Source organism: Quercus suber, unplaced genomic scaffold (genome assembly GCF_002906115.3).
Source record: "Quercus suber isolate HL8 unplaced genomic scaffold, Cork oak 2.0 scaffold_3B, whole genome shotgun sequence".
NCBI classification, from domain to species: Eukaryota; Viridiplantae; Streptophyta; class Magnoliopsida; order Fagales; family Fagaceae; genus Quercus; species Quercus suber.
The window spans coordinates 15,378-39,355 of NW_027071805.1; the positions used below are offsets into that span (position 1 = coordinate 15,378).

Here is a 23,978-nt window from a genome sequence, read left to right on the forward strand (position 1 = left end):
TCCTTTTTTTGTACTTTTTTAGTGCAAAAAGTAATTATCTTTGGAGACTATGACAATGTGCTACTTGTTAATAAGGGATTTATTATATAGAGTAATTTATTCCGCACACAAATCCAATTATTTTCACTATAATATGAATCCAATCCATATAGTCAATGTGCGGATACAAATCCAATTAACTTCGCGTGCTAATTATAGACGAAATATACTTTAAAGTGGAATTTGTTCTTGACTACATACCGTTCACATTCAATAATACTTGATTGTGTTGGAACGATTAGACTAAAACACTGTGTGGACCTTAGTTGGAAGTTCCCACTAAGTTCTTAACTTCTAATGGCAATTGTAGAAGTTAATTGGACGACCTCTCAACACTTAGAAAATTTTCAGAATGGATTTATGTACAAAAGCTTATAATTCGCATCACGTTCTACTATTTAGAGTTATGAGCAAAATTCTTGTTCATCGCTATAACTTCCCACTAAGTTCTTAACTTCTAATAGTGGTTGTAGAAGATAAGATTGAGCCTTCTAACTTCTATAGCAATTGTGGAAGTTAAGTCTGAATCTTCTAACTTCCATACACGTTAAGAAAGTTACTAAACAAGTAACCACTCCAAAGCTTACTATATAAGAACTCATCCACATAAAATGAAAGTAAGTATCCACTACTCCTAAAGTTGGAATTCTTGAGTTCTAGAGAAGAAAACTAACTTAAGCATCAGAGGGTTCTTGGTCGGTTCACCCTGGTCACCTTTGATCTTGTGTCTTTTTCTTTTCAAGCCTTTCAAACAACCATTAGTCCATTAAATCCCAAAGCATTCAACCCACTGATTTTCCTTGCATCATTAGTTAGCGTCATCTGTGGGAAAGGAATAAATTTGTGATTTGCAATCTATCTTTCTCTAACAAAAGGCTGTATGGTTCGAACAAGGTCAATGACCACTAGTCTAGGCCATCAGGAACGCTTCCAACCACCCCAACCATGCTCAATAGTCAGCACCTGTTATGCAACCACCTTCCATCTAGCAAATACAATATATGACAGCCGCCATGGCAAAGTTAACCCGTCAGAATCAAGAGTTGACTCGAGAGATCAACTAATGAAGGCAGTGTAATGAAAGGTGTATGGAAGGGCAGGATCAGAGTCAAGAAATTAGAGAATGAGAAAATGTCAAGAACCACTCAAAAGGTACCGCTTCATGAAGGATGCCACACTTAAAGAGGGAGATGGATCAAATGAAGAGGGTCATGGACGAGATGAGGGAGAAAATGCGAAGGATGAAAAATGTAGATGATTTAGTTCATCAAATTGATTTCCTTTTCATAGCTTTCATCAATAGTCATCCCCTGCCTTCCAAGTTCAAGATGCCTTCCTTGGATTCGTATGATGGAACACGCAACCCATTTGATCACATTGTGACCTTCAAGACCACAATGCACCTTCAAGGGGCTCTAGAAGATATAATGTGCAGAGCCTTCCCAACTACCCTTAAGGGGCTAGCATAAGTGTGGTTTAGTAAGATACGTTCAAACACTGTTGGTTCTTGTGAAGAATTGAGCAAGTTGTTTGTCAACAATTTTATCGGAGGACAAAGGCTCGCTCCTCGTCCAACCTATTGACTATAGAGCAAGGAGATAATGAGAGTTTGCGATCCTTCCTTACCCGCTTCAATAGGGAAGCCCTGGCAGTGGATGAGATGGATGACAAGTTGCTGTTAGCAGCCTTCCATAATGGAGTAATCTTAGATTTATTCATTCATAAGCTCTATGATCAAGAGCTGCAGACCATGGCTGAACTCATCCATTTAACCCAAAGCTTCATGAATGCAGAAGATGTAATTATCGCCAAGAAGAGGAAGAAAACAAAACGAATGGAAGCAGTAACAAGGCCCTCGTCCAAAGAAGGCTTGGACAGGAGAGAATAAAGATTGAGATAATAGGAAGATAGGATCATCTTCAGGAAGGAGTCAGCACTAAACACCCCTGAACATACCACTTGATCAGGTGCTTATGCAAATCAAGGATGACCCATCCTTGAAATGGCCAGAAAGGATGAAAGGAGATCCCAATAAGCGCAATAAGAACAAGTATTGCTACTTCCATAGAGATCACGAGCATGACACGAACAAGTGTTATGACTTGAAGCAACAGATAGAAAATCTTATTAGATAAGGAAAGTTAAGACATTTCGTTGGAAGAGAAAAAAAAGACGAGAAGTTGAAAGGAAAGGTAGAAGAGTCATCACGACCTCCACTAGGAGAAATAAGGGTTATTATAGGTGGAACTTCAACATGGCAGTCTTCCAAGTCAAGGAAAACATACCTGAAAGTGGTACAAAACGACCAACTCTCTAGAGGACCACCATGGACGAAGGGGGCAGACAAGCAAGCTATTATATTCACAGACGAGGACGCTAGAAGGGTTCATCACCCACATGATATTGCGATCGTCATTACTTTGCTTATTGCTGATTATACGACTAGAAGGGTGTTGGTAGAAAATGGGAATTCAACAGACATTTTATATTACCCAACCTTCCAACAAATGAGGCTTGGATGAGATCAACTTCGTCCAATAAATTCGCCCTTGGTAGGATTTGGAGAAATGAAAGTGCAACCTGTAGGCACTATCACACTACCGATGGTGGTGGGAGCATATCCACAACAGATAACCAAGGAAGTAAATTTCCTTGTGGTAGACTGTTCGTTTTCCTACAACACCATTATTGGAAGACCAACTTTAAACAGTTGGAATGTAGTAACATCTACCTATCATCTATCAGTCAAATTCCTAATGGAGTATGGGATAGGGCAAGTGCAAGGAGATCAGTTGGCCGCTAGAGAGTGCTACCTAGCTATGTTGGCTATGGACGAGCATGTGCAAACAATGAGCATAAAGGAGAGAAGGGTTGTTGTAAAGCCCATCGAAGTATTGAAAGACATCCCTCTAGAAGAGGGTAATCATGAGAAATTTACTAGAATTGGAACAACTATGGAGGAAAAGATGAAGCAAGACCTTGTCCAGATCTTAAGGAAGAGTATCGACATTTTTACATGGAGTCATGAAGACATGCTAGGAATTGACATGAGTATTATTACTCATTGATTGAATGTGCACCTATCTTCCAAGCCTGTTTGTTAGAAGTCCAGAAGTTAACCACAACAAAATTTATTCAGAAAGTCTATTACCTGGATTGGTTAGCTAATGTGGTGATGGTTAAGAAGGCAAATGGCAAGTGGAGGATGTGTGTAGACTTCACTGATTTGAACAAAGCTTGCCTTAGTGATAGTTATCCTTTGCCACACATTGATTAGTTGGTAGATTCAATAGCAGGTTATCAATTTGCTAAGCTTCATGGACGCCTTCTCAAGGTATAATCAGATAAAGATGGATGAGGCAGATCAAGAAAATACATCCTTCATTACCAGTCAAGGTTTATTTTGTTATAAGGTGATGCCCTTTGCTTTGAAGAATATGGGGGCAACTTATCAGAGGTTAGTCAATCACATATTCCGTCCACAAATAGGACAGAATGTAGAAGTTTATGTGGATGATATGTTGGTGAAGAGCTTGGACGAGAAGAAACATCTGGACGACCTATAAGAGACCTTTGACACACTTAGCCGATACAATATGAAGTTGAATTCAAGTAAGTATGCCTTCGGTGTTTCATCAGGGAATTTTCTGGGATTAATGGTTTCATAGAGAGGAATTGAAGCAAATCTAGATAAGATCCAAGTCATATTGAACATGGAACCACCAAAGAATATCAAGGAAATCTAGAGCCTTACTGGACGAGTTGCAGCTTTAAACAGGTTTGTTTCAAAAGCTACAGATAAATGTTTAACATTTTTCAAAGTTCTTAGGAAGGCATTCGAATGGACAGACGAGTGCCAAAAGGCCTTCCAGGGTCTTAAAGTCTATCTTACTATGGCTCCCCTACTAAATCCATCCATACAAGGTGAAGAGTTATATTTATACTTAGTAGTGTCCCCACATGCGGTAAGTTCAGCATTGATAAGGGAAGAAGGGAAGGTGCAGAAGCTTGTGTATTATACAAGCCGAGTGCTAAGGGGAGCAGAAGTAAGATATTCGATGATGGAAAAGTTGGTTTTTGCATTAATAACGGCTTCTAGGAAGCTAAGGCATTACTTCCAAGCTCACGTCATTAATGTCATGACAGATCATCTGCTTAAGAAGGCGATGAACAAGTTAGAAGTTGCAGGACGATTGATCCAATAGGTCTTTGAGCTTAGTGAGTTTGACATCAGGTACCAACCAAGAAATGCAATAAAGGCTTAAGCTCTAGCAGATTTCATTGCAGAATTCACTCCAAGTCATGGTAGTTTAGACGGGGTGGAAGACGTGAAAACATGGGTCATCCATATGGATGGGTCATCTATACTATATGCAAGAGGAATAGGAGTTGTGTTGCAATCTCCAGAAGGAGATAAGTTGAATTATAAGGTTCATCTGCAATATCAAATAACCAACAATGAAGTTGAGTATGAAGCCCTTCTTAAAGGGCTAGAATTGGCTAAGTCTTTGGAGGCTGAATCAATAGTCGTCCAGGGAGACTCTTAGTTAGTTATAGGTCAAGTGAATGGAATGTGTGAAGCTAAAGAAGAACGGATGAAGAAATATCTTAATAAGGTGAGACGCCTTGTTAAGAAATTTAAAGAAGATAGTTTCATTCAAGTCCCAAGGGAAGAAAACGTGAAGGCAGATGCCTTAGCAAAGGAAGCATCAGCAGATGGATCAGTGGACGAGTCTAGTGAAGTCCAATACATGCCTAGTATAGATCTTCCAGAGATACAACAGATAGAAGGTAAGGAAAGTTAGATGACCCCAATAGTCAACTACTTGAAAGATGGAAGGCTTCTAAAAAAAAAGGACGAGGCTAGAAAGCTAAGGATCAGATTAGCTAAATACATCCTTATAGATGAGGTGCTATATAAAAGAGGCTTCTATCAGTCTTACCTAAGGTGTTTATCTCTAGATGAAGCAAACTATGTATTGAGAGAAGTTTATGAAGGAGAGTGTAGCAACCATTTAAGAGCTAAAGCACTCGTCCACAAGGTCATTCGTGCAGGTTACTATTGGCCAACCATTCAAGCAGATGCTAAGGCTTATGTCAAGGTGTACGATCAATGTCAGCGATTTAGTAATGTCCCTAGACAACCCTGAGAGTACCTTACCCCAATGATGGCCCCATGGCCCTTTGTGCAATGGGGATTGTATATTTTGGGCCCTTTTCCAATTGGAACTAGGCAGATAAAGTTTTTAATGGTAGGGATTGACTATTTCACAAAATGGGTGGAAGATGAACCCTTAGCAAAGATTACACAACAGAATGTCAAAAATTTTGTTTGGAAGAGCATTGTATGTAGGTTTGGGGTACCTAAGGTACTAATGTCTAACAATGGACAGCAATTTGATAACACACCTTTTAGAGATTTTTGCGAGCAACTTGGAATCAAGAATCATTATTCCTTACCCTCCCACCCATAAGTAAATGGACAAGCAGAAGTAGCAAACCGTTCCTTGCTAAAAATCATCAAGACTCTACTTGAGGGGGCAAAGGAAGTATGGCTAGACGAGCTACCAAGTGTTCTATGGGCTTATAGGACGACTATGAGGACCCCCACAAGGAAAACTCCCTTCAAACTAGCTTATGGAAGTGAAGCAGTTATACCTACAGAAGTACAGATGGCTAACCACAGGGTGATGAAGTATCAAGATGAGGACAATGAAGAACAACTTTGTCTTAACCTTGATCTTATTGACGAGGTAAGGATGGATGCAGAGCAAAGGATAGCAAGATACAAAAGTCTTATGACTAGGCAATATGATGCAATGGTGAAACCTAGGCATTTCAACATTGGGGACCTCATCCTTAAAAGAGTCACCTTGGTAACTAGAAACCTGGCTCATGGAAAGCTAGGGCCTAATTAGGAAGGACCTTATAGGGTTATCAATTGCAAAAGGTAAGGATCATACTACTTAGAAGCCTTGGATGGACAGAAGCTAGAGCACCCTTGGAATGTTGAGCATCTAAGAAGATACTAACAATGAAGGGTTAATCTAGACAAGCATCACCGTGGACGAGCATCATGGACGAAGTTGAAGTTATGTGTTGTTTTCCTCATATTTGCTTATGTTTATTACTACTACTGCATGTTTTTAAATATTATAATTCCCTAAAAGTGCGTTAGTTTCTAACTTTTACGCTATCTATGGATGAATTTGTGATGGAAAAAGTCATGTACTTAGTCTATCTGTTGTATATAAGTATTTCTAAATTCCCTAAGGCACTAGCTTCTAAGCATGTGTCATGCTTGTGGACAATGCTTATGTTATGTACATACGATTTGGATTTCCAATGTGTATAATGTTGTATGAATTTCCAATTTTTTTGTGATTTCATTTAAACTAATCCACAAGAAGGCTAAGGCCCAAGACGAGTAAAATCCTTGGACGCAGGGATGTAATGTCTATAAGTTTTCCTTAAAGTAAGGATAAAGCAAAGAAAAATAAACCAAGGTATATTCGTCTAACCACTGGACGAGGTAAAACCTAAGGTATATTCATCTAATTAATGGATGAAGAAAAACATGCACATAAGAATATTTCGAAGTCCATGGATGAATTTAACCAGTGAAACAATCCAATCTTTGGACAAGAAAATGCTGGAAACGTCTTAACTAAAGACGAGTAAAGGATCGTCCAACTTATGGACAGAATAATGCAAGCTATAAGTCAAATATATGGATGAATAAAGCTAGCAAAAGAGATACCATTCATAGATGAGAATGGTAAAAGTGTTGAGCGTGAAAAATTTATTTTAACATGGACAATGTAAATAAAAATTCATTCATATTGTCAAGACGAGATAAAATGTCCTTATAAGTGGACGGACCACACTTGAAACCATAGAAATAATATGGATGATGTAAATAAAAGTCGTTCATAAAGCATGTAACATGTTCAACCCCAAGTAAGAAATGAAAATAGAAGTAGACATTCATTCATAAAAGTTAAAGAAGGGTAGACGACCACTATTCAAAAACCCTTTGAGTTGTTCATAGCCAATAAAGGCAATTGTATATGTTGATCGTCCATATACTTGGACGAGGGAATTATACTTGAATGAATTTTTTTTTTTTTTTTTTTAAAGTGAAGCCCAAATCAACGGCCATTTCCAACAAACTGAAATAATAAATTTTTCTAAAGGAAAATAAAATTACTAGGGTAAACCACTGGGGCATCACCCCCAGACTTTGGATCGTTCTGAGCTATTTTAGATGTAGCATTGTCCACCACGTTGACGTCCTCGAAACTCGTCGGAAGCAGGGAACTCTTAGCAGCAGTGAGGAACATGGAGTCAAAATCCATCTCAAGGTAGGCCTCCTTGGCATCAGCTCGAAAGTCTTCATAGCTAGCAGCATAATGACGATTTGGACAAGTCTTGAACTTAGTTGACCTCATGAAGGTTGTGATAGCTTCCTTTTAAGCCTTCTCCATGGACGAAGTAAACTTTTGAACCTTCACTTTGAGGTGAGTGATACTAGTTTCCTTCTCAATGGAGTCTGCCTTGAGCTCCTCCACTTCATTCTTTACTTTTTGCTTAATTACCTGTAGACGATTGAGATCCTCAGTCAATTTGATCACCTCCCCCTTCTTTAGAAGAACCTCGTTGCTCAGCTCCTTGTTCTTCTCCTTGGATTCCTTAGCCTCAATGCAAAGCTCCTTAGCTTGAGTGGACGCAGTGTAAAACTTGGACATGGCTTGTTAATGGACGAAGGAGAGTTAGAAATTTTCCTTGAATCTTTTAGAAAATAAAAGGAAAATAATGAAAACCACATACCTTGAAGAGGTCATGGATGGCAAAACGCTTAAAGTCCTTCACTGACATGTTATAACATGAGTTTACCTCATTGTCAGTGATGATTCCTTTGAACGTCCTCCAAGCATAACTCTCGTCCAGTACCAAGTTGGGAGGACGCTTAGTTTTCATTGAAGGATGGGTCCTGTAAGGAGTTTTTGTTGCAAGAGGGAGGTCCTCAGGCTGGACGGGTGGAGTAGTCTGGACGGAGGGAGTGGTCTAGGGTACTAAGTTCACTGTCGAGGCATCCAGGTGTATTGTTGCAGAAGGGAACTTCGGAACCTTGGGTGGAGGAGTCTTGCTAGACTTCTGTTTCTTGGAACCTCGATGAGTAGGAAGGTCACCAAGGTCCACAAAGCTGGATATACCCTTCCTCTTTCCAACCTAGACGCCAGGCTTCTAGATGACCAGGGGAGTGACATCATCTAAGACCTGTACATCCTTTTCACCCTCAGTACTACTTGCAGCAGCTTTCCCTCTATTTTCCTTCATAGTGGCCACCCCTATATTGAAGAGGACGAAGTTAGTGATAAAAAAAATAATAAAAAATAATTAAAAAAAAAGGGAGAGGATGGACAATACTTACTTTGATGAGTAATCTCTTCGTGTTCAAGGTTCTCTGCAGTAGGCTTAGGACCAAGCCCCTAAGCAACCAAACTACTGAAAGTCACTAAGTTATGGAAGGACCTCTCACAAAAGGCACGTGCATGGTCAATACGATCCAAATAAAATTTGTCCAAGCGTGGACGAGTAACAGCTGCACCAATATAGAGGAAGATTAGACGAGTAAAAAAAAAAAGAAGAAATAAATGAAAAAATGGAAGAAAGACATACCCTCAGGACGAAGACGACCTAGGGGTTTGGTAAAAGGAGGGAAGGGGGCATTATCGACATCAACTGGGTCCCCAGCCCAATTTCCAGAAATAAAAAAGAATTCTTTCTTTCAAAGCTTGTCAGAAGAACTATGGCCCTTTATTAAACTAAACTGAGGGCCCCTAGACAAGAACTGGTAAAACGAGCAGATTGTTTTATCTCTGAGGGCTTATAGTAGTAAAGGAACTCATCCACTGTAATTGGACAATTCCCTTCCAATGCCTCATGCCATAGCACTTGCATGGCAACTTTTGTCCTCCACCCATTGGGGTTGAGCTGGTTTGATTCAATACCCAACTTATGAAAGAGGTCTCTACAAAAGGAGTTTAAGGGAAACCTAAAACTTGCTAGAAGGTAAGAGGTATATACACCAAAACCAGAAAAAGGAGAAAAACACCATTCTCCTTCTTCAGGTAGATGATGCCTAAACTCACTAGGAATTTGATATCTACCTACAAAGGTTTTTAACTTAGGCGTGTCCAAAGTAGACACTACCTCAGGAGCACAACTATAAATTATATTTTCTTCTTCCTCCTCCTCTTCGTCCTAAGGATGACTAGGTTGTCTTCTGGACGAGCTAGCCCCTGCCCCAGAAGCCATCCGATGTTGCATTTCCTGGAATTCTTCTAAAGAAAAACTAGGCACCCCAAACAAATAATGCTCATCTGAGGAACTACTATCACTATTGAAACCTATACTACCCTCATTGCTGTCATAACTACTGCCACTACTCCCAGAAGACACGTCTTGATACTCGTCTATCTCTCTCTCTAGGCTACTACTAGACGTAGACATAGTAAGAAGAATGAACAAAGACGAAAACTTAAGGATGAAGGAAAGGAAGTACTTGACAAGACTAGAAGACGAGGACTAGATGAGGCTTTTGGATAGAATGGCAGAAAGGAAATTATCAAAACAGTAAAAGGGCAAGAGAGAGAATGTACATATTTATAGGACCTAGAGGTGGGTCAACGAAGCAACACGAACCAACCAGAAGTTGACACGTGGCATTCTCTTCAAAAAATAAAACGATGCGACCAACCAACCAACAAGATTATGATACGTGGCATAATCTGGTACAACAATTGACCACAAACATGTTAACGCGTGTCAAAAACCAATAGTTATGCTATATTGTTATGGACAAACCTTGGACAAAGGGGCAGCTGATGGTGAACCAAAAATCAGACCATCTCCAATTTGTCCATAGAGTCATCCAAGACCAAGAAGGTTAACTCAACATAGGAAGGTCAATCCACCATGGGAAGTTCATCCATGGGTATGAAGGTCATCTATCAAGGAAGCAACTAGACGACCTCTCAATACTTAGAAAATTTTCAGAATGGATTTACGTACAAAAGCTTATGATTCGCACCACGTTCTTCTATTTAGAGTTATGAGCAAAATCCTTGTTCATCGCTGTAACTTCCCACTAAGTTCTTAACTTCTAATGGCAGTTGTAGAAGATAAGATTGAACCTTCTAACTTCTATAGTAGTTGTGGAAGTTAAGTCTGAATCTTCTAACTTCCATACACGTTGAGGAAGTTACTAAACAAGTAACTACTCCAAAGTTTACTATATAAGAACTCATCCACATCAAATGAAAGTAAGTTTCCACTACTCCTAAAGTTGAAATTCTTGAGTTCTAGAGAAGAAAACTGACTTAAGCATCAGAGAGTTCTTGGCCGATTCACCCCGGTCACCTTTGATCTTGTGTTTTTTTTCTTTTTAGGCCTTTCAAACAACCACTAGTCCATTGAAACCTGGAGCATTCAGCCCACCAATTTTCTTTGCATCATCAATATATATATATATATATATATATATTTTAAGCCCCTATTGACTGGAGTCAATCTATGCAAAGGGACCCATGCAATAGGAAATTAACTGCAAAGTGTGGACCTCATGTGGAACCTTTAACAAAGTTTTCACATTAAGATTATTGGTAACGAGTAACGATTCCTGACTTGGAAGTTGGAAGTGCAAGCTTCGTAGAAAGTCCGCTAGATATAGTCATCCAAAGACAGCAAAATTTGAAAAATCATGAAATATGATAACGAAAAAATTTCCAAGACATATCCAAAATGTGAAATCCAGGTGTTTGATTTCATGCAACTTTTCTGCGCTTCAATTGGGTTCAAAAAGACAACATTTCCACATTCACCTTTGTAACATTATAAAGTCCAAAGAAATTTTATTTACTCACAAATCACTTTCTAGCTGTGTCTAAGTTATTAAAGTGTGTTGAACCATAAATATAACAATATATCGACCATTTGCCCTTACATTCATCAACCATACACTTCAACATGGCTCCCTCTGTCTCCATTTCCACTCTGATAGTAGTATGGATTCTTTGTATCTTCATGAATGTCCCACATAGATTTCTGTTATTTACTTTATTGTTTAAGACTTTATTTGATGAATGTTAAATCTATAATTTTTTTTACCTGAAAATAAATCTGAAATTAACTATAATTGATGAATTGAACATGTTAATGAAATCTGAGGGCACCAGCGCATAGATGTAGGCAATATTTCCGTCCAATGCATTGGACGGTACATAATATGAACACATGGCCAAATTTTGAACATTAATCTGAAACCCATAGAAGAATAGAAGTTCAAGAATTCAATGCAGTGAAAGAGAGGTAAAAAAGCAAGATGGAATATTCTTTAAGTGGAATTTGATTTTATTCTCGGTTACATGCATGCACTTGGTCATCCCGTGTGATCACTTCGTCCCTGATGTGGAATTTACATGCCTTTCACGTGCAATATTAGTATTTGGTGGGATAAGATTAAAGCACCGTGTGGAAATATGTTTCACTTTTCATTGGTGCAACATTAATTTCCACATTTAATTGGAAATGCAAGGTTCTGAAAAAGAAGAAATTTCCAGGATAACTACATGGAATCCAGAGGTGAGAGGTTTGATTTCTAGTATCTTTTCTGCACTACAATAGGATTCACGTCGGTATTCATTGGAAGTCAAAAAACGTGGATATACCCACTAACCATTCGCTCTCTAGCTGTATCTCACTTTAATAAAAGTGTGTTGAGCCAGGGATATAACTATCCATCAACCATTTGTCATTGCACTCATCAATCATACACTTCTAACTGTTAACGTGAGTAGTGTTGTGGGCTTTAGGCCCAACTATATTAGATTACTTATATAGCACACATTCTTGTACTATACTCTTACTTGTACTGCACTCATATGCCTCTTATATAAAGACACTCATGTATATTCTTTCACTGAGAAATACAATACACTTATTCAGTATTTCTAACATAGTATCAGAGCCATTGCTCTAATTTTCTTGTGTCTTACAGTCTTGTTTTGTCGGTATTTTCCGCTGCCTCAACTTCTATGGTCAGTAAACCCTTTCAGTGCCCTCTCACGACTGCTCCGCCACCATCAGAGGTTCTCAGGATTGAATCTCCATCGCTAGAGGCTCCTCCTCTGCCGCCAAAACCATTGCCATCATCGGATATGTCACCTTTGACCTCTGATTAGGACATAAGACACATCACCGTGTACATTTTCAACCGTTCTACACATCGATGCCAAAAACATTCACATCTGACCATCCACACGCCAGTCAAAGTTTTGGCAAATACTTCCACGTGCTTCACGCGCCACCAGGGTTGCTCCAATTTTGTTGCTGCCAACACCATCAAAATCCTCTTTCTCCGATCTGCATCTTCAGAAAAGAATTGGCTTCATCGGATACTCCACGCGCCCTCACATGCCTCTCAAAGCTTTGGCGAAGTTAATCCACGAGCCCTACACGCCACTGGTTACCTGCTGACGTCATCATTGCCACGTCAGCCCTAGCTGACATTGCCTGTTTACGTCAGTGCCACATCATCTACTGACGTCATTGCCAGTCAGCCTGCTGACGTCATCTGTTGACCTGCTCTGTTGATAGTTGACTTTGACTAGGTTTGACCATTGACTTTTGACTAGAGTTGACTTTTTGCAGTCCAAGTGCTCCTTAGCCATTTTTTCGCATAGATTTCATTTTTGCAGTCTGTTTTTGCATATTTTGCTTCTAAATGAAGAATAAGGATAGGTCTTCTTCTTATTGCAACAATCGTCGCCGCCAATCCATCAAACATTTTTACAAATTTTGCAAACGTTTTGGCCACAATATTGAGACTTGCTATCATCACAACAAATTAGTTGTTTCAATTTCTGCTACTACTATTGCTAACACTGAGAGTGTCCAACTAATGGCTCTTGTCTCTACACAGTCTAAGTCTTTAGGACGCACTTTTACCATGTCCACAAATGACCTTAAAAACATCATCGCCAATGTCATTCGTATGGTTGGTAATACATCCTATTCCTTTTCTCTCTTAGCTTTTATATGGTATGTCTCCTTCCTCTTGGCTTATCGATTCCGCTTGTTGCAATCACATGACACCTCACTCATCCTTATTTTCTAAACTTAAATCTGCAACACACCCTCTTAATATTCGCACAGCAAAAGGTTCCACAATGTCTGGTCATAATATAGGTTCTATTTCGACCTCCAACCTCTTAGTTCCTGGGGTCTTTAATGTTCCTGACCTTTCTTACAATTTATTTTCTATGTGACAATTTGCTGAGTTGGGTTATCGCATTATATTTGATTATTCTGGGTATATTGTGCAGGATCTGAGGACGGGACAGGAGCTTAGGACTGGTCCTAGAGTTGGGCATATGTTTCCCATGGACAACCTTTGTCTTCCACTTGTTGCTCTTGTTTCTGCTACTGCAACTACTACAGTTTCTTCAATTCCTTCCCTTGCACTTTGGCATGCTCGACTTGGTCATGCATCTTCCTATCGGGTACAACAATTGGCTTTTAGAGGTTTGTTAGGTTCAGTGTCTACAGAAAATTTTGATTGTGTTTCATGTTAGTTAAGAAAATAACCAGTTTTGCCTTTCAATACTAGTGAATCAATATCCACTGATATCTTTAACCTTATTCACTATGATGTTTAGGGGCCTTCCTCTGTCTCTAGTATTAGTGGGTCTCGATATTTTGTTGTCTTTATTGATGATTACTCTCGCTATAGCTGGATTTTTAATATGAAACATTGTTTTGAATTATTACAAGTATATTCTAATTTTGCAAAAATGGTTGAAACTCAGTTTTCCAAGCGCATCAAAATTTTTCGATCTGATAATGCTCTTGAGTACACTCAATATGCTTTCCAAGTTGTTTTGTATTCCTATGGCACTATTTATCAACTAACTTGTCCAGGCACCTCTCAGCAAAATGGTAGAGCTGAACGAAAACTTCATCATATCCTTGACACTGTTCGTGCTCTCCTTCTCTCTGCCAAAGTTCCTGCTCCTTTTTGGGGCGAAGCTGCTCTTCATGCTATTCATGCTATTAATCGCATTCCAAGTCCTGTTATCCAAAATCAAACTCCATATGAGCGCCTTTTTGGGTTACCTCCAGACTATCACCACCTTCGCTCATTCGGTTCTGCTTGTTTCATTCTTCTTCAGCTGCATGAGCATAATAAACTTGAGCCTTGGTTAAGGCTTTGTTATTTTCTTGGTTATCGTGAAACTCAAAAGGGATATCGATATTATTATCCTGTCTCTCATCATCTTCGTATCTCCCGCAATGTTGTCTTTTGGGAACATCACCTCTTTGTGGAGCTTTCTCACTTCCGTGCCTCCCTGTCTTCCTCTTTTATCTTAGATCTTTTTTCAGATAAGGCACATATTCCTTCTGTAGCTGCTCCTGATCCTTCTGTAGTTGCTCCTGATTCTCCTATAGACTTCTCTTTCCAACCACCAGATATCATCGATCCCTTTCCTAGTTCACCCTTTAATGAATAGGTGGAAGATGAATAGGTTGAAGACGAGCTACCCAACCCCAACCCTAAGCTTAGGTCCCTTGCTCCTGCTCTACCTGAAGATCTTGCATAAGACATTTCACCTAGTCACTCAACTCGAGTAAGATCCATTCTTGCACATTTACTTGACTATCATTATTACACTGCCCTTGCTACACTACACGAGCCTCACACCTATCATGAGGCTTCCACTGACCCTTTATGGCAAATTGCAATGAAAAAGGAACTTGATGCATTATCTAAAAACCATACTTGGGATTTAGTGACGCTCCAGCCTAAGAAATCTGTAGTTGGTTGTAAGTGGATCTACAAGATTAAGACTCGCTCTGATAGGTCCATTGAGCACTACAAAGCTAGTCTTGTGGCAAAAGGTTTTACACAGGAGTATGGGATTGATTATGAAGAGGCCTTTGCTCCGGTTGCTCGTATCTCATCTGTTCGTGCCTTATTAGCTATTGTTACTGCCAGTAAATGGGACCTTTTTCAAATGGATGTCAAAAATGCATTCCTTAATAGGGATTTAAGTGAAGAAGTTTATATGCAACCTCCTCCTAGTCTCTCTATTGACTCAAACGAAGTTTGTCACCTTCGACATGCACTTTATGGCCTTAAACAAGCTCCATGAGCCTGATTTGCCAAATTCAACTCTACTATCTCTCGCTTAGGTTACATGGCCAGTCATTATGATTCTGCTTTATTTCTTCGTCACACTAACAAAGGCACTATTTTACTTCTCCTATATGTGGATGATATGATCATAACTGGTGATGACCTTAGTGGCATTCAAGAACTCAAGGATTTTCTCAGTTAGCAGTTTGAGATGAAAGATCTTGGACATCTCAGCTACTTCTTGAGTCTTGAAATCAATCATTCTACTGATGGACTTTATATTACTCAAGCCAAGTATACCTTTAAACTCTTGTCTCTAACTGGACTCACTGATAGCAAGACTGTTGACACTCCAGTTGAGCTTAATGCGCAACTGACTCCCTTAGGGGGCAAACCATTACCTAATCCCTCTCTTTACAAATGGCTTGGTTAGCAGCCTAATTTATCTCACTATCACTAGTCTAGACATTTCCTATGATGTTCACCAGGTGAGCCAATATCTATCTGCTCCACGATCGACTCACTATGCTATTGTTCTGCACATTCTTCAATACCTAAAGGGCACTTTCTTCCATGGTCTTTTTTACTTTGCTTAGTCTCCTCTTATTCTCTGTGCATTTTCTGATGCTGATTGGGCAGGAGATCCCACTTATTGCAAGTCCACTACTGGTTATTGCTTTCTTCTTGGTTCTTCTCTGATTTCTTGGCAAAGCAAGAAACAAACTCATATGGCCCGCTCCAGTACTGAAGCAGAATATCGTGCCCTTGCTAATACCACATCTGAGCTCCTTTGGCTACGATGGCTTCTCAAAGACTTAGGTATGTCTACATCCTCTGCTACTCCTCTTTATTGTGACAACCAGAGTGCCATTCATATTGCTCACAATGACGTCTTCCATGAACGAACTAAACACATCGAGATTGATTGTCATTTTATCCGTTATCATCTTGTCCATGGTGCTCTCAAGCTGATCTCAGTCTCCTCTAAAAATTAACTTGCAGATATCTTCACCAAGTCACATCCTAAGGGACGCCTTCATACTTTGGTTAACGACCTCAAGTTGGTCTCACATCCACCTAGAGCTTAAAGGGGGGCTGTTAATGTGTATAGTGTTGTGGGCTTTAGGCCAAACTAGATTAGATTACTTATATAGCACACATTCTTGTACTACACTCTTACTTGTATTGCACTCATATGCCTCTTATATAAAGGCACTCATGTATATTCTTTCACTGAGAAATACAATACATTTCTTCTGTATTTCTAGCACTAACATATATATGGCATCCTCAGTTTCCTTGTCCGTTATGGTAGTAGCATAGGTCCTTTGCATCTTCATGCATTACAGAAATATGGTTATTGGAGTTGGCTTTGTGGCAGCATCTAATACATCAGCACTAGATCTAGAAGTGAAGGCTTTGATAGAGAGTGGGTGGTGGAGTGGCTACTCCAATGATACCTTAATTCATTGCAGGTGGCGTGGAATTACATGCAATGATAGAGGAAGCGTCATAGAGATTAACATGGGCGGGTACTATCTGGGGGATACGTTTCGAAAATTCAACTTCTCATCCTTACCAAATTTAGAAGCTCTTTATCTTTATGGTGCTGGACTTCGAGGGAGCATCCCACCAGAGATAGGTACTCTTTCTAAACTCACCTACCTTTCTCTAGCCTTTAATAATCTTACAGGTAATTTGCCTCTTTCACTTGTGAACCTCACTCGATTAGAGGTGTTTTCCATTTACAATAATCAAATTAGTGGTTCCATCCCCAACGAATTAGGAGATTTAAAAAATCTTGTTACATTAGATCTGGGACTTAACAAACTCATAGGACCAAGTCCTTCAACTTTGGACATTTTTACCAATCTTCACAATTTGAAATCTTTGTATCTTGATTCTGTTGGGAAATTTAGACCATGGTTGATAGAATTAAGAAGTTTTAAATCTAAGTTGTTAATTAGATTTATTATAAATAAAACTTATTAAAACAAACAAACATCAACATCATGTCAAAATCATGCAGCGGAAAAATAAATAAGACAAGATATGATGATCCAGAAAAGCCAATGAAACAAACTAGTTTCATAGTAAAAAACTTGGGAGGAAACCTTCTCGAAAAGCAATTCACTATAGTAAAGAGAAGTTTCAGATCTAGTACAAAACCTTTGTCCCTAGACTCTACAATCCCAGTAGATGAACTTACAGTAGAAACCTTCTATCGCTTTAGAACCTCTAAGTTCTTCAATATATGAACGCCACCCTTTTTGCACGGATCCTAGTACATGGCTAACTAATGATACACGGCTCCCAGTACGTGACTAACACACCAACTTGAGGAAGATTTTAGTTGCAAAGTTCTTCACTTCATTAACAATGAAGATCAAGAAGCACTTGGTTACAAAACCTAAGGCGCAAAAAACGCAATAGCTTCCTACAGAGAGAATAAGGCACCAGTCACCTATTGCATGTGTTCTCCTTGTATTCTCTTGTGTGACAGCCTTTAAAATAAACCTTATATATGTCTGGGGTTGTGAGAAAAAAAACCTTACACAAATACATAAGCATGGGCCGAAAATCAGATCCAGAAATTTGAATTTCATAATTTTCGATGGATAGCTATCTGTTGAGCTATCTGTTGTGAGCTATCGAGAGCTATCGAGCTTTATTGAATCAACACTTCTTCACTTGTTTCGAGCTATCGAGAGCTATCGAGATTTAATGAATCAGCATTTCTTCACTTGTTTCTTGGGCAGATTTGCATGGTTTCAATACTAGACTTGAACTCTTGTTCTTTGAAGTATTAAACACATCCTAGATCTACCCAAATACAAGTAAAGTGTGTTTTGTCAAAGGATAACCCAATTCTAAATGACATATGTTCCTAACATGATTCACATATGTCCTGACAGATTCGAATCAAATCAATGGCTCCATCCCCTTAAAAATAGGCAACAAGAAAATTTTGACACACTTGTACCTCAGTAATAATAGAATTGTTGGTGAAATCCCTTCCACTATTGGTCATTTAACTAGTTTGTCAAGTTTTTTTTCTTGATTCTAACCAAATCAATGGCCCCATTCTCGTAGAAATAGGCAACATGAAGAGTTTAAGAAACTTGAACCTCAGCAATAATAGTCTTGCAGGTGAAATCCCTTCCACTATTGGTCGTTTAACTAGTTTGTCAAGTTTTTTCTTGATTCAAACCAAATCAATGGCCCCATTCCTATAGAAATAGGCAACATGAAGAGTTTAAGAAACTTGAACCTCAGCAATAACAGTCTTGCAGATGAAATCCCTTCCACTATAGGTCATTTAAATGATTTATCCATTCTGTCACTTAGTTGGAATCAAATCAACGGTCTCATCCCTTCCATTATAGGTCGTTTACCTAATTTGTCCATTTTGTCCCTTGGTTGGAATCAAATTAGTGGTTCTATCCTTGTAGAATTAGCTAACTGCTCTTTACTGGCCAACTTGTCTTTAAGCCACAACTACTTAAATGGAAGCATTCCTTCTCAATTCAGTGAACTTTTTTCTTTACGTTCGATTGACCTTAGCTACAACAAACTCACAAGAAATATTCATCATTATCTTGTTAACTTAGAATTCAACCTATCATACAATTCTTTGAAGGGTCAAATCTCAAATATTTTCCAAAATCATAGTTTTGACTCATTTATTGACAATAAGGATCTATGTGGTGACTTCAAAGGTTTCTCGATCTCCTTGCCTTCCATCTTCCCAAAACATGAGCAAAATAAAAATATTAGTTACCATTACAATTTTCAATGCACTTTCACTTCTTGGGTATTTTTTATGTCGATGTTGGGTTGGGAAAACACAATCCAATCCAAGCCAAACAAAAAATGGGGACTTGTTCTCAATATGGAATTTTGATGGAAAAATTGCATAAAAAGATGTCATTGAGGTGACAAATGACTTTGACATTAGATATTGTATTGGAACTGGTGGTTATGGTAGTATTTACAAAGCACAATTGCCTAGCGGGAAAGTGGTTGCCTTGAAAAAACTTCTTCACTTAGAGGCTGAGGACCCAACTTTTGACAAGAGTTTTAAGAATGAGGTTAAAATGTTAACAAAAATTCGGCATAAAAACATTGTGAAACTTCATGGCTATTGTTTGCATAAATGATGCATGTTTTTGGTTTATCAATACATGGAAAGGGGAAGCCAATTTTGTATCCTAAGCAATGACATTAAAGCAATAGAATTAGATTGGAATAAGAGGATGAACATCATCAAAGCCATAGCACATGCTTTATCTTACATGCATCATGAATGCATCCCAGTAATTATTCATCGAGATATTTCAAGCAACAATATTCTATTGAATTATAAGTTGGAGGCTTTTCTCTCTAATTTTGGCATGGCTAGACTTCTTGAGCCAAATTCCTCCAACCAAACTTTAGTTGTTGGGACCTACGGTTATATTGCCCCAGGTGATTATTCTCCCTTCACCTTCGATTATTTTCAAATTAAGGTTAACCATGTGGGACCTTCCAAATAACCATGTTATTTCACCTTATTGTTTATTAAATAGATTGAATCATGTGTGGTCGCATGAAATCACTTTCACTATAGAATTTTTATGTAATTACACTAGTTGTTGGAACCTACGGTTATATTGCTCCTAGTGAATTGTTGTTTATGTTAGGTTCTAAGGAATTAGGAACTAATGTATTAGAACTTCATTTTGTAATGTTGGCAAACCATGATCAAAACGTTTTAGCGTTATTTAGACCTGCTCAAAGTATGTTTAAGTGTAAAGTTGGAATCGAGTGTTCTGCAGGATTTACTGTGTAAATCTGTCTGGCTCGACTGATCGAAAATTAGGTTCGATCAATTGAAAGTCGTGCAGATTGTTTTTCTACAGAATTTTCCAACTCAACCCAAGCCCGTTTAACGTGTAGGATTTTATATTTTGTCTTAAGTATTAAAGGGAAAACCTTAGCCACATTTTGAGGGTGCTCTTTATGTTGTGTGTGTGAATCTCTTGTGAGATTTAGAGGTGTTTGCCTTCACACATACTTAGAGTTTCCAATCTTAAGATTGATGTCGAGAGTTTGGTGATCAATTCAGTTGTAGATTCAAGAGCTTAAAGATATACACGCAGGAGTGCTTATGCTTGCTGGGAATCCAAGAAAGAAGTAGTCCGTGGACTCGAAGCTGTCATGTGGTCGTGGTAGTAAGTTTCCTACTCGAGGTAGCAATACGATGTTAGTGGTCTAAGTCGCTATTGTGTAAACTTCAATTCTTTCAAAGTGGATTTGTTTTACCTTGAGGATAGCTAGGTTAAATTCTCCTTATGTTTTTTACCGGTTTGGTTTTCCTGGGTTATCATATTGTTGTGTTCTTTGTTTCCCGCACTTTACAATGATATGATTTATCTGTGTTAACCTAGATCTGTTTAATTTGACTAAGTAATCACTTGGCTAATTAACTAGGTTAATCTGGTTGTGTTTTAAGGGGTCTAAAAACGAACAGTTTAGTTCCTATAACTATATTGTATCCATTTACAGCCTATTATTTTAAAAGCTTAGCCATAAGCCATGTGGGACCTTCCAAATGACCAAGCTGATTCACCTTATTGTTTGTTATATAAATTGAATCATGCAGGGTAGAAAGCAATCACTTTCACTATGGAATTTTTTTTCCTAATGACTACTTTTGACCAAACTCTTCGTGTAGAAAATATACAAATTTTTTTTTTTTTTTTAATGATATGGGGGAAATTCATTGCATTTTTAATAACAATCATTTATTTTTCTATGCAGAATTGGCATATACTATGGTGGTGACTGAAAAATGTGATGTTTACAGCTTTGGAATGGTAACACTAGAAATATTAATGGGAAGACACCCAGGAGATCTCTTGACTCCATTATCAACATTATCTTCTCAAAAATTAATGTTAACAGAAATATTAGACCAACGTTTGCCACCTCCAAATCGCTCAATTGCACAAGATATATTCTTTGCTACTTCTATAGCCTTTGCATGCTTAAGCACCAAACCAAAGTCTTGGCCTACAATGAAATGGGTGTCCCAAGAATGTCTCTCAAGTAAGAAACCACTTGCCAACCCTTTGCATGCAATTTCGCTATGGCAGTTAAAGAATCAAGAAACTTATATGATGGGAGAGAGTGAAACTCAATAATGTTGTTAGGTTGTGTGTCATATGGTTTGATGAACTCATAAGAAAATAAAATGTTGTATACAAAGTTTTATCTATTTTTCTCTAAGAAACGAAAGTGGTAGAAAAATCATGCAATCCCTAAGGGTTTATCTATTTCGTGTTATGATTTGTGACCTGCATTTTGCATCATGAAGTATAGGTCCTTATCAGAGAATGAATTATACCATGGTCCATCTAACCCCTAGGGAGGCATTCGGTTCACTGTGATATGTCCTTAATGTAATGCACATTATGCTACAAACTATTATATGGAAAGCAATTACACCTGAAGGTGATTTCAAGTTGATAAGTCATTTAGTAGTTTGAATTGCATCGGAGTTATCTTTATCTTAGCTATTGGTTGTTATCTAATATTTCAACTAATTTAGTAGGATAGCAATTGCCTTTATGCTTATCAAATTAGTAGGATAGCAATCGTAGGAATTGTTTCTATTGTTTAGGTGTTGGTTTGTTTTTATGTTCAATTGTAAGCCTATGTAAGGCCTATTATGATTAATAAAGAGGTATCAGAATATTTAAGTAAAAATCAAGTTTTACTTGTTAGGAAGGTCTTGGTTATCCCTTAAAGTATAACAAAAAATTTCTTCTTGTTTACTATTTTAACAAAAAATTTCTTCTTGTTTACTATTTTATTTTTGAAAATCCTTAGGTGCAACCACAGCCCCTCGAGGGAAAAGAGGTGCAACATGTGGCCATGGAAGGGGTGTATCACATTACCTTAATGTGACATTAAGGTGTTTGGTTCTGATAGGCCAAAAATGTATTGACCCTTTGTGATGAATTAATTGATTAATTAGCCAAGTTTATTAGTTAATCAAATTAACATGCAAATTCATGGTAGCACAAACAAATCACCAATTAAACTAAGTATGCAGCGGAAATTAAATTGACATGGTGATTTGTTTAGGAATGGGGAAAACCTACACGGCAAAAATCCCACCGGGTGATTTTAAGGTCACCACTCCCGAGAATTCACTATTATGACAACAAGCGGTTACAAGTAAAGGAATCACAGTACCTTATACCAACCTACAGTTGAACCCTTACCCCAATACCCAATTGGACTTGTTATGTAGTGACAATCTCTCCTTGTAATGCATGGCTCCCAGTACGTGACTAACTAATTGTGCGAATCCCAGTATGTGACTTCAATCACCAATTAGAGAAGGTTGTTAGCTGCAAAATTCTTCAGTTCATCACACGATGAAGATCGAGAAGATGCTTGGCCACAAAACCCTACAGTGTACAAACATAGCAACTTCTTCACAAGAAAGATGAACTAGGGAAATTCTATCTCCAGTCACAATTTGCTTGAACAAACTTTACTCAACACTTATGCAACTAGTGTCACCTTTGATGACCCTTAAAATAATCCTTTTATATGTCTAGGGTTGTGAGAAAAGAAAGCCCAAACACATAACCACGGATTGGAAGAAAACAGAATAGAAAAATCTGTTTTTCTTAAACCTCGATAGATAGCTATCTATCGAGCTGCTGTCGATCCACGGGGCTAGAACAACTCTTCAAGCTCGATAGATACTAGCTGTTGAGCTAGCTGTCGAGCTTTAATGACAAGCACTTTCTCAGCTTGAATCTTGGACAGACTTGCATGGCTTTAACACTTGATCTTGAAACAAGATTTCTTGAAGTATTAAACACATCCTAGATCTACCCAAATACAAGTAAAGTGCATTTTGTCAAAGAATTAGCTAATTCTTTGATAAAATGCACTTTACTTGTATTTAGCTAATTACATAAAATGGTGACATATGTTCTTAACAAGTGAATCACATATGTCCCAACAAGTTCATTTAATTTTTTCTAAGATTACCGTAATTTAAGATTATGGTAATCTAAGATTAAAAAATATATTATATCACCCTAATCACACCACCTTCATAAATAGGGGTAATCTTACTAGTGGGGATGTAATTATTTATTGAATTGACAAAATTTCATGCTAATAAATTTTATTTTACTAATGAGAATGACTAAATATCAAGAAACCTCTAAAATACCCTTAAACCTATAAAATGACCAAAATACCCCTAGAACAACCAAAATAACTAAAATGCTCTACAAAAGTCCAAAATATACTTAACACCTCCAAAATGAACAAAATGTCCCCAAAATTTATTTTTTATTTTATTTTGGCCATTTAGCCACATCATTATTTTTCATCCATTACTCAACGATAGGGACTATTTTGACACAATATCAAAAAGGTTAGATACTAAATTGACATAAGTGAAATGTTAGGAATCAAATTGACATATGGTGTAAAGGTTAGAGACCACATATGTCCAAATTTGTACTTCAGAATTTAGAGGATGACCGGCATGTTAATATCAAGTTTAACTCAATAATAACACGAACCAACTAAAGCTGAAGGTGCTTATCAAAAATTATTTCTCGTATTCCTTTTTATTTCCTTGCATAAAAGACATCATATACAAAATTCATAAAACTTTAAAACTTCATTACTTTCAAACTTTGCAAGTTTAACAACTTGACTA

The 23,978-nt window shown here is 38.0% G+C and overlaps 1 protein-coding gene and 1 pseudogene across 1 annotated transcript; both read left to right on the plus strand.

Annotated features, from left to right (window-relative positions):
• The first annotated feature begins 5,636 nt into the window (after positions 1–5,636).
• Positions 5,637–5,957, plus strand: LOC112034307 (uncharacterized). The gene has a single exon (XM_024067124.1). It carries the CDS (start codon positions 5,637–5,639, stop codon positions 5,955–5,957), a length of 321 nt encoding a protein of 106 aa, XP_023922892.1.
• A 10,634-nt stretch (positions 5,958–16,591) lies between these two features.
• LOC112034306 (MDIS1-interacting receptor like kinase 2-like) lies at positions 16,592–21,534 on the plus strand (annotated as a pseudogene).
• The last annotated feature ends 2,444 nt before the right edge of the window (positions 21,535–23,978 follow it).